The sequence below is a fragment of the Mizuhopecten yessoensis genome, unplaced genomic scaffold, assembly GCF_002113885.1.
Source record: "Mizuhopecten yessoensis strain PY_sf001 unplaced genomic scaffold, ASM211388v2 scaffold7669, whole genome shotgun sequence".
In the NCBI taxonomy this organism is placed as follows: Eukaryota; Metazoa; Mollusca; class Bivalvia; order Pectinida; family Pectinidae; genus Mizuhopecten; species Mizuhopecten yessoensis.
The window spans coordinates 872,484-888,578 of NW_018407163.1; the positions used below are offsets into that span (position 1 = coordinate 872,484).

The 16,095-nt window shown below is 36.6% G+C and overlaps 1 protein-coding gene across 1 annotated transcript; it reads right to left on the reverse strand.

Moving 5' to 3' along the window:
- Positions 1-1,442: 1,442 nt before the first annotated feature.
- On the reverse strand, positions 1,443-15,316 carry LOC110454119 (T-box transcription factor TBX4-like). Its single transcript, XM_021503492.1, has 5 exons — positions 15,308-15,316; positions 13,839-14,260; positions 11,312-11,573; positions 3,285-3,478; positions 1,443-1,546 (listed from the first exon to the last, which is right to left on the reverse strand). Exons 1-5 carry the CDS (start codon positions 15,314-15,316, stop codon positions 1,465-1,467), a joined length of 969 nt encoding a protein of 322 aa, XP_021359167.1. The 3' UTR covers positions 1,443-1,464.
- Between the last annotated feature and the right edge of the window lie 779 nt (positions 15,317-16,095).

Consider the following 16,095-nt stretch of genomic DNA (forward strand, 5'->3'; position numbering starts at 1 on the left):
AGAAATTCAATTATTTGACCGTATCTGTTACGGTTGAAAAGTTATGACTCCAGCATTAAAATATATTATGATATTATTAATACAAACATAATTTATTCGTTATTGACTGAGGGTCAATTCAGTCTAATAACAAGGGTTGTACTGTAAATGGTTCGTGGCATGTCATGCATTGAGCCTAGTCTTCGCGCTTTATAAATAAGATTGAACACTGATCCGGAGCCGGGCATGGACAACAACGTATCAACGGCATTATCTATCATAGTTGGTTGCTTACCAGGGTTAAACGTCATATTAACAGCTAAGGTCATTTAAGGACGTGCCTCCATGTCTTATTATGAATGAGTGCATGTGTGTATGTGTTCTGGAGACAGGGTTTGCTGGTGTAATTGCCTCCTTACGAATATGATGCCGACTTTATAGTGCTATATCATTGAAATACCATGCCGTGGGTACCCATCACTGCATTCCGCTCGGTCACATTAAACTGAAAATGGGTGAACCAGTTGTTGTCATTTCCCTAAACGCTGAACACTAAGCAGGGAATAGCAACTACAAATTTAAAGGACTTTGGTTTGTCCTGGCCTCGGGACAGAATCCATTACCTTCCCAAACTGGGCGAACGTTTAACATTAAAGCCAAAATGAGGTACTGCCAAGCAGGGCGCTAGGAAACAACAGTTAGTTAGAAGTAGAACTAAATATGAAATATAAATATTGCAATCAATGGGTGCTTCATATTAGCGGTACACATTTCCTTTCATTCGAAAGGGATAAATATTATTAGATATTAAGGTCACGCTGTCTCATGGGTGATGAAGAAGAAACAAAACTTTAGTAATATTTTCAGGTTGCAGAATCGATTTCATCAACATAAGTATATATAGGGATATAACGGCATTATTTAAATTTTCATGCCGGTATGAACGCAAATCGGTTACATCCATGGCAGGCTTCATGTTTAATATGGATGTAAACGATTTGCGTTCATAACGGCATGAACATTTAAAAAAACGTTGTTCAACATATATATTTACATTTTTAATATAGAACAATTCTTTAATTTTAATTTGTTCTTAAATTATTAATTCATTACTGCGTTTTGTATATGCGCCGTCCCTTAAACGATATTGGCGGGACAGCCCTATTTAAATGAAATTGGCTCCAATAATTAACCGTATTCATTTAAGCGTTTGACACAGCGGCGTTCTCCATGTTAACCGGAGCGAAGCGACAGGACTCATTAAACAAGTTTAATCTATGACGTCATAAATAAACCAAGTGCTACGTCACGAGATTTTTGTTTTCATACTCAAATGAAATGCATTTCTGCTCGAAATCTTAATAAAGTGGGTTGCAGCGCAAATGTAAATATATATGTATATTATGATGGAAAATATGTCTCGAAATTCGAAAATAATTAAATATTTAACCATATCTTCTACCATAATATACTCTGAGGTGTAGGTTATGCCTTTACTAACACTTTATTGGAAGCATGCCGCTTTCCGATAGTGAGAGTCGAGCCCGAACGACAAAACCTGGCTTGCCTGTATGAAAAAACATCAAAGACCTTTAATTATGCATTAAAAGACAAGTATATGTACAGTAAGTCTGTGTTTTACCAATGATTGACACAACTGTGATGTTGGTTGCCAATTTGTGTTTGTTACAATATTAAAAAGACTTGAAGAATACGCGGTTTCTTCCATTCTGATGCCAAAGACGAATTCAATTTTTTGCTTTGACTATGATTTGGAGTGTATATATATAAATCATTCTTCCGATTCATATCTTAAATAGACACTAATTAAGTTTTAAATCATACACAATGGCACCCATTATACATACAGTTGAGTCTTAATGTAAAAGAGAAGCAATATGTAAGTACAGTTGTGATTGCACAATGCACCAAAAACAGCGTGCGCACATCGTACATACATCGTGTGCACACCGTCCGCACTCAAGTGTGCAATTTAACAATCGTTCTTCCCTTTATGTGCTTCTCTCCTCACAACTGCGATTTGATATAATTGGTTGATAAAAAACCGGCTCATAGGCAATAATGTACACTGTATATATTAATTTCTCATCACAAAAATTAAGATTATGATCATCTTACAATGCGTTTTACGCAGTATTACAGTGACCGTAAGACTGTCAAGAATGGTTTGGCCCTAAGGTAACACCACAAGTTAAAAAACATTTAGATGAATGAGTTTTTTTCCATGGCCTGTGCCCAACAGAAATCTGATATGTGATACCGTATGACCGTTATGAAAACACCGCTAGACGTAAGGCATTTTTTCAGTTGCATTCGGCTGTGTCTAAAGTTCCCCTTCACTTGGATTTTCTCACCTCGAAGAGTAAGTGCCCCGGTTAAGGGAAACTGCGATCAAGATACCTGTATATGGGATTGTGTCGAAATTTCTGGAAATTAAAACGACACGGAAAACACTATTTCTAAATTCATGGAAATTCAAATAGAAAGAATAGCTAATATATGTGGCTAGAATATAGCCACATACTTAAAGATACAGTTTGAACACGACACCGTTTATATTGTTGAGCCATTCCTCAATTTTACACCAAATACGATTGTTACCGCACAACGTTCGTCCATGGTGCACACAATCAATAATCGTTCAGATTTTAATTGTTCGCACATGATGCACATAATGTGCGCACACCGCGTAACATTGTGCGATCCTACAGCTGTATTGAAAACTAATACAAAATTGAACAAAATTCAATGAAATACAGAATGAATCAATGTAATACAAACGTAAAACATCAATACTTTAGGTAATATAGAACATAACATACCCAATACAACGCTTGTACAGAGGTAAGATGAAACAGAGGTATAACTGATATTACACAAAATACAGACGTTAAATAAATATATCTTGATAATGATAATAATAACGGAATATCGAATACGAAAGTAAAACTGAACAGCAGTACTACAACAGTACCACAAAAGTCGTACGTCAGTACTGAATACAAAAATAATATTAAATTAACATAGAAGTCATGTAGACGTCATACTGAATACAAAAGTTATACAGACGTATATAAAATGGTTTGTTACAAACGAAACAAAAATGCAAAAGAGAAACAACAATAAAGTAATATTGATGTAACAATAACAATGTTTAATGTAACAATAAAACAGTTATACTGCCGCTGGTGTATTATACAGATCTGTGTATAAAACAGTTATACTGCCGCTGGTGAATGATACTTACTCTTTACCTTTTACAATTTAACTAGTTTTGTACATACGATATTTTCTTGTTCTTGAACGCTCTCGCAAATGGGTTATGGGAGATTTTCAGCCTGGTGATTTTATCGTTGAGGTATGCGGTAAGTGCAATAAATTCGGTGCCAGGGAGGGTAAAGCTGTACAGGTGGTCCCCCCTGCTATGATGTACTACGTTGATCTGTATCATATACTTATGCATAGACTCCAGACAAATCTATAAGAAGAAATAAAATAATACCCAGTTAAGCATATGTCAAAAACAGTTACGCAACAAGTCTATAAAAAGTAGAGATTTGGCACATTAATCGTATCCTGTTACCAACATAAACATATTGTAACGGTAAAGCAGTCATTTATAATAACCTTTACCAACCTAAGTATAGTTGTATTAACCCTTACCTCTACTTATTATAGTGAATAGTTATTTACAGTTATAATATTATGATCATAAGATTATAGCATAGCATTGCTTTTCCATTTCATAGAAAACGATTACGTTTAAATACACTTATATTAATATTGAAATACAATTTTACTGTAACATATAGTAATTATCACGTATGCTTTAAAATATATCGTAATATCACAGTAAAACTTAATTAAGTCGCACTTGACCTTATTAAATCTAAGCATTACATATACTTACCTCTTTATCGTTAAATTACAGAATATTTTACGTGTATTTATCAGGACTGGTAACACGGACCTTGATAAATCGTTTTAATTCGTTTTCAGATATCCCTACGATATGTTGTCTTTAAATTACAAGAAATTTGTTGATAACGTCAGTAGCATTTATCCTCCTGAATTTAAAATAAAGGTTCAAGAAACGTTTTAATAGGCTGCTTACCTCAATCTTTATTTATAACATACCATCTGGGACGGCTTACAACTAAGCTGTACGATAAGCGTGGCAAATTCGATATTCCGACCGTGCTTCCCCAATCTACTGTGTTCCCATGTCGCAGTTGATTTAGTATCCAACGACTTTGTTCCGAATATCACAATTTTAAAAGTCCTCGCAATAACCATGGTCATATGAGGAGGGTTGCCTAGGGAGACACCGCTTGAAACAGACAGTAGAAGGAATAGAAGGAAGACAATACAGATAGCAAACGGAAAAGGTAAGTGTTGCAGTGGGTCAGCAGATCGAGGTTGGTCTCTCCCATGGTCCTCTTCGGAGAAGACAAAGAAGAAAACCCTCAATTCTGCAGGTGCCCCATTTAGACTCCTCTTACGCTCTCAACCCGATTCTGCTCGGGTTGACAGTGAGTGAAAGGGAATCAAATGAATTACACTGAGCCATCTCTTTTATACCAGGAGTTGTCGTATATGGCACTGCGGACCATGAAACGTGTATGATGGCGCATACGCGACAATAATGTTTACGAAGCATCCGAATCCAACAATTTAGATCTTCTCTTTTCCTTGTTAGTATTTCCTTGTATCTTGATGTAAATTGTGATTGTGTCATTATGTTACTAATTTCTCGTATTTTCTAGAAATATCAATATAAAATATCTATCTGAATATTCAGTATTTAATTTCACTATATGTTTACTGCGATATTCTCCAATTTTTTCAAGATGCTGCAAAATTAAAAGGATATACTTATGTCCTTAACATGGTAGTTTTCATTCCCTGTAAATAGCTGGTTAAGGAGCAAGTCTCCTTCAACACTTTGTCGCTAGCTCCTTGACCATAACAACTTGATCATGTAAGTGTTAACGATATCTCTTTTAATATCTTGTTAAGTTAACAATATTCAAAACACAACACAATACTGCTTAAAACGTTTTGTTTTACATTAACATGTGAGAAAAATTACGTAGGAACTGTCAATAAATCGTCTCTGAAGACACCAGCTCGAAAACCTTATACGTTGTTTTTCTAGATACAGTGGGTGAAACAATCGCTTCATCGCCGTATTAAAATCGCTTATATGTAGATGTTTAATGACGTTCGTTTCTGCTCAGAAGTGACAAATTCCGACATTGATCTGCAACTTCGAACACTTGCGCGAAAAGTCAACAATACAATCCGGTAGCCCCGATCAGAAATATTGATAGAGATATTTCCGTGGAAGATGATATTTTGACAAATAAAGTACTAGAAAGAAAAAGATCATCGGGCAATGAATAATGGCAGAGTGCAATACAAAAACATTCCAACAGAACTAAAAGACGTAATAAAGTTTCATTGATTACAAACAGTGAACAATCAAATGATTTTGGAATCCTATATTGACATATCCGAACCACAAGAATCATACACATCCTTGTAAGTAGGAATATACAATGAAAGGCAATGTATAACACACGCTACAAACACTGATATGCACAAACCTGCAATTTGCAACATATTGGTGAGTGTTCCCCGCAAAGATTCGACAAACTGGTTTACTGTTCATTGGTCTGCTGACTCACACGCGTCCTGCTTCATGCAAGTGTACGAGTCTTACATGTTCAGTAAGTTTTAGTGGATGAATTGTCTGTCTGTGTGTTTTAAACTTCTGCAACTTCCGAACTTCTATATACTTATTTCTGATACGCTCACTAAATTATATATATTTTCAGGAATAGCTAGTTTTACCGTATACTTACAGTAACAGAATCATCTCGAGGGATTCTACAGCAATTTCACGTTCCATTTTCAAGCTTATTAGTTCCTTTCGGGTTCCCGGTGAGACGGTGTGCTATAGGTAGGTTTGCACTCTGTACTTCCGTCCGTCCATTACGTTTGTCCGTCACATTGAGTAACCAGATTTGATATGACTAACTCTCTCTCATACTAATTTGGGTGTCGACCGTCAAATGCTTTTTCGTCTTCCCATATTACTTCTGCAGTTGATGGATTCAATCCATAACCAAAGTTTGAGTCTAGCAATTGGAGCTTTTCGAACAACACCAATAAAGAGCCTTTACAGTATGGGAATGAATCATCCCTTATTGACCAAAGAAATAAACTGTCATTAAAGTTTAAAGCCCGACTTGAATCCAATCCAAAAAATCCCGCTTTCAAAACCCAGTATTGAACCCAGAAAACCATATTTCTTTCGCGCGCGCAGAAAAATAACCGTCTTGTCGGCATTTGGCATCTGAATTTTCAAATTTATCGTAGGTTCTAAACATAAATTGGAATAACTTAACTGAATAAAACACACGGGAGTGTTCACCAAAGGAAATAAAAACACCTGCTGTTGATTTTGCATTGCAAGAGCGGGGAAAAATCCAGTGCAATGTCGAAAGAAAACAAATCCTCCTTTTGAAACAGTTGCAGCAGTTGCGAACGTTTGTACTGAAATCCAACTGAAGTCGGCGACTCCATTTTCTCTACAGAAGAATGTGCCACCAGTTTGGCCCTTGACCTTATCGATGAACACTGCATTATAATTCAATCATTTGTTCACACTCTTTGCATATCCTGTTTCTCAAAGCAATGCACAAAAAACTTCTCCGTGGATTCTGAGACCCGTTGGATTTAAAGATGCAGACAGAACAGTTAAAAAAGGTAAATCGCCCGAATCATGCTATTTAGTCTACACATATCCCGCTTCCGATTTGTAAAACATTTAGAATATCTGTTTTTACTCGGTTTCTTTTTCTTTCTTGCTATTGTTCCGGCTATTAGTTTGAGGCCGACACATACTTCTAACTTACAAATTAAGCCCGACACATATCTACATGTTATCAGTTTTAATAGACCCTTACCTACAAAAATTAATTTATACCTGACGACCAATTACCAGTTTCTCTTAAGGGCCTGTTGCATATCTACCATTACTTATTTGAAGTTAACATATCCATGTCAATTAACATATGCAGTTTCGGGTAAATTATATCGTCATGTCGTAAGATGTGGATATTGTTTGGCCAACTACAGAATCGGGATTTTTCTGTTGCGTCTACAACAAAGAAGACACCGAAGAGACCAACACTGATCTGGTGCCCCCATTGTAAGGTTTACACTCTATTGATCTTTACAATCAATATGATATATTGTGGAGCCAATTTGTTCGTTATTGATGTATTTCTTTAATCCTTTACACATTTTAAGCTATTAAGTTTTGGTTTGATATGTGTTTATTTTCATGAATGTCTGTTTTTACAGTATTGTTGGCCCTAAATGAGTCACATTGTCGATGGGCCGTTAAACAATATAAAACAAACAAAACATCTTTCAGCGTTATCTCCCTTGGTACCCGTCCTCATATGACCTTAGCTGTTGCGTGGACGTAAACACCCTAAACAAACAAACAAAACAAAATATGCCAGTCACTCATTTAACCCTTTAGCGGTTACTTAATTCAAGGAAGTCCTACCAGTAGTTATTATAAAGGATTTTTCTCTTATTTACATGAAACAAAACAACCAGTTATGAACTTACCTGTTGCCAATTGAAAGTTTACACAAACCTATCAGTTGCTTACAGCTTCTACTTATCCGAGACTTCACTTACTTACCGGTATTAATCTGTATTGGTTACCTATTTGAGTCGGTCACATACTTAGTATTTACTTATGTAAACATCCCTGCAGGCGGGGGATCGGGAAAAGAATACACCAACTGTTAACAACTGTATCGTATCGTAGGAATCGAATAATGCTGCAACCCCCTGCATAATTGGGGATTTGTTTTGGTGTCCTCTATTTGGGGACACAAAAGCGACCAAAATAAATATGCTGCGCCTATTGCAATATATTGGATCCTTGTCTTTCTTTCTACTTCTAACTACCTTTTATTTCCTAGCGCCTTGCTTGGCAACACCTCACTATTGGCTTGAAATTCGAGCGTTCGCCTAGGTGAGGAACGCAATGGATTCTGTCCCCAGGCCGGGACATACCAAAGACTTTAAAAATGGTAGTTGTTATTCCCTGCTTAACGTTCAGCATAGAGCTATTACAAGGAGGCAAGTAAACAATCATACCCTGTTTCCAGCACACATACACACTTGCACGCTTACACAACACACATGGAAGCATGTCATGAGCTGTTAATAGGTCAGTTAACGAAATAATACCAAAATCAAATTTAACTTAAAACATATATAAGGGTTTATAGTTCTAATCTGGTAATACTTACCAGTTACGTACGTCAACTTACTTCAATTGAACACTTTTCCGCAACTTATTTTTACAGAGTAAAGCGATTTTAGTTACCCCTACCTCCAATTTTTCAATGAAAAAATAATCATGTTTTCACTGATTTTGCAAATTTAACGCTGAATATAAAAAGTTCTGCTGTTGATCTTTTTTTAATATTTAATGAATCAAAAGAAAATAGGTTTCTCTTTCTAAAACAGCCACAAAAATGAGATTGTCCGTGTTCTTCTTTTTTTACCCTACATATTTTTATTTCATTTTTTTTTTTTTTCATTTTTTGGGGTCAAAAATTGAAAGTGGTTCAGTTACAATAAATATGTGAAAGAATACTAACCTTATATAATTTCCCACTTTGTAACATATTATTTTCATCATATTGAACACAATAAAGTTGTACAGCAAAATTGAACCTGTTACAATTAAAATTTGCGACACACTTGTGTTAAAAATGGAGAAATGTTTGCCTTTCGTGAAGCGCAAAAAATGCACGTTTCAAAATGGCCGCCAAATTGGTCATTTTTGAAAATTCTTTCAAAAAAAAGTTCTACAAACAGCAGGCATCTAATTTTGTGACACATTTTTTGCAGCATGTTTGATATTTTAACCTGCCGCATATCCATCGGCTACATATTTAAGCCTGACTTAACTCTACCGCTATCTATTTTTATACGCCCGTCGTCCGACGGGTCGTATATTGGTATGGACTGCGTTGTGTGTCAGTCCGATCGTCCGTTAACTTTTCCTTGTCATCGTTCTGCTGGCTTCATTCATTAACATATCTTGATAAAACCTTGATAGAACGAAGTTGTATGTCAGAAGTTTACGTGCATTTTTAGTGGAGTTATGCCCCTTTTAATTCCAAATAAGGGCATTGTGTAGTAAATGCAAGAACTGGTTTTATTTTTAATCAATTCATTTAAAAAGTTTACGGTGATGCTCGAAGCATTTATGTTTAACATATATTACGTTTTTTTTCTGTCGAGTTTTAAATTTCCGTGTTGTGCCACATCACACTTAACATAGCAACGCTGTTCATCGATTTAGCCGTTAACTTCTGCTTGTTTACGCGATAAACAGATGTTCTTCAATCGTGGTATGTAAATGCTATTCGGCAGAGTTATGCCCCCTTTTCATTGCCAAATAAGTGCATTCCGTCGAAAATTCAAGAACGTTTTGAGCATTTATTTTTAATTCCTTTCAAACTTAGTATGATAATACAAAAACCAAACATGTTTAACATATATAACAGGTTTTGTTGTCGCGTACAAACTACTCATACCAAGACCTCTGTTTACCTCAAAATCAAGGTTCTAGTTTAAGTAATAACAACATTGACCACGAAGGTGTAATTCTGAAACACAAAATAGCTTGCGCCATAAACAGTAAACGAATGGCAAGGTCACAGTCACCGACAAAACAGTGGCAGTAATCACATTTATATCATAAGTCGCTACCAGTTTCCAATATATCAATACCCTTCCGAGGTTATGACGGTCGTATCATGATCCGCTCGTGGTGCTCTTATAAATTTACTTCACACCTTCCGGTCACCAATTTTGACACGGCACATACCTGCTAATAACTTCTAACCTTACACTCAATTTATCGTTAGTCATTTCAACCTAACACAAAATTTTGGTAACTTATTTAAACCTGCCTTTAACTTATCGGCTAGACTAATGCACATCTTCAGGTTATTTCAACCTCAAAAATCAACCTGCTGTCAGCCTGTCCGTCTTTTAGTTCCAGAAAAGAAGTCGCTTAAACCAATATAGCCAAATAACCCTTTTTTGACCGCCCCTTAGCCCCTTAGGGAGTCAGCCCCTCCATTTGTACAATTTTGAATCTCAACCTCCCATGACTGCTTTCAACCAAATATGATTGATATCCCGTGCATAATTCTAGAGATAAAGTTGTTATAGCAATAAAGCCAATTGCCCCCTTTTGGCTCTGCACCTCAGCCCCACCATTTGTACGATTTTGAATCCCCACCACCTAGGGCTGCCTCCAGTCAAATGTAGTTGAATTCCAATCAGAGATAAAGAAGTTTCCGGTTTTACAGATTCTGGTGTTGGTGTAGGCTTTTGGGAATAGGTTACCTACTAATCTATATAATGGTAGGCATTTTACATTGTTATTTTGAGATGTGTCACACCGCAAATATATTTGATCAGCCATTCCATGTAAACACCTGCACTGGAAGAGTTGAAAGTGTCACCATTCAAACTGAACACGATTCGGGTATCGTCGATGAAGCAAAAGACGTTTCCCTTCTTAAACACCTTGTTCAAACTTTACCCAGTGGCTAGTGAAATTTCAAATTGTTGCCAAAATGAGACAAGGGTTGGTTGGTTGTACGAGGTTCAACGTCAAAACAAATACATAGCAGTGAAATGATACCAGGTGATCTTGATTTTGTTGTATTCTATTTATAGCGACTAGCATGCTATTTATTACCAAGCAGTAACGAACAGTTCACAATATTATTGTTGTAATGTAAGCATTAAAACTAGAAAGTTTACACCTTAACAGAATGAAAAAAATAATTGTTTATTGTTTCATTTTGTCAACAATGTTCTACTTGTTGAATATTATTTTTTCCAAGACTAATGCTACATAAAATGAATTGTCCGAAACTATTTGCAGTGTGACAAATTCCTTTCGTAGGTTTCAAGCCGGTTTTAATGGGCTTAAGAACCTATTTATGTTAAAAAACCCAGTTTCCTTGCCTTCGGCTCAAGAATTATTTATCACATAAACGTATATATTAGCTACTACAATCAGCCTGTAATCTTTATATTACAAATATTCTCCATTGAGGTATAAAGTGATGCCACTCTTTAAATACCATAAAGAACATTTCAACGAGAAGGGGAAAATCCTAAAGCTAAGGTAAGGGATGCAATCGCCAAGAAAAAAATATTTTGCTTTTATATGATTTATTACCTTGTTCGGCCCTAAATGATTGGAGAGCTTCGCATGACCGAAAGAAAGGATGTCCTTCGTCCAGTAAGATCCTGTTGCCGGTGAGATAGGATGCTTATAGGGCGTGATCGGGTGATTAATCTCCGATTTTCCAACTGACGACCAAACGTTGTCCTTGTACTTGTAACGCTTGTCATCTACTGGAATCACGGTCATCCCGATGCTGTACATACTGCTCGCGTTAAGGCCTTCCACGGTCACCTCCACGCGTGGATACATGAGCCTGGAAAATATACATAATAGAATTTCATCAAGGGTCTATCTCAAATTTTAGTAACCTGTGACTCAAAACACCCTCCGACCAAGTAACCGGTCAGATTGTTGTACAAGCAATGAATAACAACACAAATGTTGTTCATTTATACCAAATTTGATATTCCAAACCTACATGTCTTTACATAAGTATGATCTGTACTCAAACGGACAAATAATCCCTCACCGAAAGTTACAAAATTCGGTAAATAAGGTCTACTGACTTGGCTGTACATTTTTGCTAAAACGTCAAGAGAAGAGAGGAGTTCTACCACAAAACCAGGGAGCCTGCATTAGGATAAGCCTTTTCACGCAAGTACAACGCAAGTTCTGACTCCTCTTTGTGATTTTTTTCCGATGAACATTTGATAAGAAAATTCAATGAGCGTTGTGCTTTTAACCTCTTTAGCTTTTGGTTGCTCAAATATAAAAGAATGCTAGCTCATTTTCTATAAACATGCAATTGTTACTGAAAAGCACAGATCTCACAAACAACGAAACGAAACGTCTTTAAGCAGTAAATGTTGTTATTGTTGCTATAGCGTTTAGCTAAACAAAACAATTCCTGACGCAAACTTAAAGAAGAAAACAAAACAAATAAACAAAAAACACATCCTCGTAAATAGTACCGCATAGCAACCAGAGTGCTGACTTCCATAACGAAGCAACAGTCATTTGGTGAGTCTAGTGACGTGTTTAACGCCCAACAACTCGTCAGTATTCATTAACGTAACTGGCGATAAAATTGACGACCTTATCAGCGCTAAAAGCTGACCAGGAGGCGCTGTCTTCTGCCCATGCGTGAGCCACGCAGAAGGGAGAAGGGGACATGAGGTAAGAGCCTTCATCCTAAGATTCGATAATCCGTACCTGAGAAATAGGAACTTACGCGTGTACCAGGTGAATAGGAGTCCCAGGAAAAGAAAATCAGTTATAAAATCCGAAATTAAATGTTCTGTTTTGCATGCTGTAAGCATTTTAACGTTTTAATTTACGTTAGATGAATTCCTTTTTATGAAAGAAGATATTTAGTGTTGTTTGACTTGACCAATAACCAATCAAACTTAGATTTGTTTATGTGAAAAAAACATGCCGCCTCTCATTAGACAACACTCTTTCCACTATTCTTTCAAAGTAAACCTACATGAATCAATTCAAGTTTTGGTGCAGCTACTATTGTCTTCAATATATTAAGTTTAGTGGAGGAATTTCTTACTAATTACAGTATTTATAAAATTCATTTTTGAATTAATTCAGTTTAAAGGTCATGATGCTGAGGGTCATTGTGCCGTTACATAGTGCTCGGAAACGGAAATATTCACGTTTTAGCATAGGTCGTTCATCTGGAGTTTTCATAATATTTACACAGGTGCTGAGTACAAAAATACACTACATTAAAAAAGCTAGCTTTTGTTTTGTAGACACATATGTAAATGGCCAAAAATTTAGTCTCAAACCGAATTCGATTTTTTTTTTTAAATGTGAAGCCCACATAGTCCACTTCATCATGTATATGCCAAATTTAGTGCTTTTTTATATTACAGGGGTTATTCATTGTACAAAAATATCACCCATGGCCACCGTACGCTACTGTACACTGCTACCTAAGAAAACGTTAAGTCGCCAATGCTTAACTCTTGTTGCCACGGCAACTAAAAGTAGCCACTTGGGACTCTGAATTATGTTTAGTTTATTTGTTTACCTTATTGTAGATGAAATTATATTGGTTGCATTAGATTGCTGATATTGTTCTTTCCTCTTTTTAAAAAAACCCATTATTTGGTGATTTAATGAAAACAATTCCCTTCATCACTAGTGAAATATTGTTTTATCACAATGAAAATATCTGTTTAAAGCTGATGTCAATGACTGTATCAAAAGGTTCAGCTTTTCAGTATTTTGAATGACACTGTTTCAACTCTTTTATTGGTAAAACATGCCAAAATGTAACAAACAAAATCAATAACAATTATTTTATTAAATTAAAAGCTTAATTACACTCTTATATTGCCCCATACCACACCAGACCGGTTTTATTTTTTTTCTAGTTGGAGGGAGGGAGAGCCTGAATCAATTAGAGGAGATTTGCACCTTTGACCATCGCACACAGGTCTTATCCGAATTTAGATCACTAATGACCATATACACAACACACATTATATCACAGAAACCAGTCAATTATTGCATTTCAACTTAACAATACCGCTTAGATAGATTCGTTAAGAAATGAGCATACCTCCCAGATCTATTGATGATCATTTCCGTTCCTTCCTGGCTGAAGCTCCGCCACAGCTCTTTGTTGTGAAGCTTCACATTAATGTTTGTTTTGGAGGCGTCGCTGGACATGTTCGGATCGAAGGATATCCTGCTGCTTGCAGAACCCGGGATCTTGGAGGCGTCGCTGGACATATTTGGATCAAAGGAGATCCTGCTGCTTGTAGAACCCTGGTTCGTCTGAAGATAAGGACTGTACTCGGTTGATATCATCCTATCTGCCGGCATGTGGTGTAGCCAACGCTGAACCATTTTCTCGTTATCTTCTATCTCATATCTCGGGGCTGTATTAACACTCAACGATTGTTCGTCCCGTTTAAAGTCATGGAAAGCCTTTTTCGAAACATCCCTCACTTGACTGGTTCGTAAACAAAGGTCGAGTGGCTGAAAAGAGTAGCAATATAATTTATTAAAATCAAATGACGTTATACTCTGACAATATAATAATGTATTATTGTAAGGGAAAATGAAACAGAGAGAGAGTATAATGCTTCGATGAGGAAGGAATAGTTGAAGACTCTTTACTGATGAGCAGTGATTCATCCCCAGCACTTCCAATCCCGAAAGGTTACCAAGCAAGAGGTGGACACAACAGCAAGCTACAACAGTATCCAACCAAAAACTTTCTAAATGTTTTCCGAGGAAGGAGATAGGAAGAATAAAGATATAGAAATGCGAAAACAACGGCATTCTGCTGAAAGATCTCCACGTATCTGGTGTGCAAGGAAATCTACCAACATTCATATCAAATTTCATCACCAACAGACGATTGAGAGTTAACATTGGAACAACCTATACATACATAACCTAACAGGACATTAGGTACCTCAAAACAGCCTTTTTTAGTTTAAAATTTGACAACATTGTCAAACGTATTGTACCATGCGTTCAGAGGTACATGTCAGGAACAAGAGGTCTAATGGTCCTGTATGTCAAACATGTCAGCAACAAGAGGTCTAATGTTCCTGTATGTGTGATGAGTCCCCAATATTGAACATGTCAAACATGTCAGCAACAAGATGTCTAATGGTCCTTTGTAGACGACTTCCTAATCTGTATCCAAAAGGGTTTAAATTTTCAAAATATAAAAACATTCTATATGCACTTTTGTCAATTTAGAAAATATCACGACGAAACGCATTTGACACTCGACGGTATAGAATGACACTCGATGGTATAAAATTACACTCGATGGTATAAAATTACACTTGCTGGTATAGAAACGGTTGAGGAAACAAAATGTTTTTCCTATATTTTGACAATAAACTTACTTGCCTTCCTCACGTTCAATATCAAAATTTATCAAAAAAGCAGGTACAATTCGTACGCCCCACCTGCAGGGACTAATGCGAGTCATATTAAATTGCAAGTTAAAATAATTGGGCCGAGATACATAAAATTCCAATAAACGTAAAGAGTTAATACACTTACCTCATCCATGTCGCGTTTTAGAGACTAATGGTAGACCTCCTCAAAGAGAGCTTCTTACAGATTTATCTACTTTTCCAATATGCGTTGTTACTGACGAAGACACTCTTAGATATCAATATAGGTGATAGTTTTGACACTACCGGAAACATGACGCACGGGATTCAGCAAGTTGATAATTAAAAGGATAACACTTTGCTGGTAAAATGATATTTACACATGCCTCGCCTCTAAGTTTTCTCTCACCTCTACTACTGGTAATTCACCTTTTAAGCCAGCCATCTGATTGGTTTGGCTATTTATTTCTCTCTCATCTGTAGTCTGTCCTTTAACAGCTCTTGCTGTCGCTTTTTCTCAGAAAGTGATAGAAGGATCTTTCTTAATTGTTAGCTCAACTAGACCGAATGACCATGTCGAGCTTATGGCATACCGCAGCGTCTGTCGTACGTCCGTCAACTGTTCCTTTGAAATGCTACTTGTCCTGAACAGCTTTATGGACTAAATTTGGCCTGGAGCATCCTTCGACAGGGGGAACTAAATTTTGTATAAACGGAGGGTGAGGCCCCTCTGGGTGCTGAGGGGCGGGGCCAAATAGGGAAATTTGAAGTTTAAGTCTTCAAAATCCTTCTATCTATGTATTGTCGGAGGGATTTTAACAAATATTTGTCAGGGGCAAACTTGGGTAAAGGGGATTCTTAAATATCCTTCTTCTGTATTATTGAAGGCATTTATCAAAATTTGACCTGGATCATCCTTGGGCAAAGGGGACTAAATTTTATATAAGCGGAGGG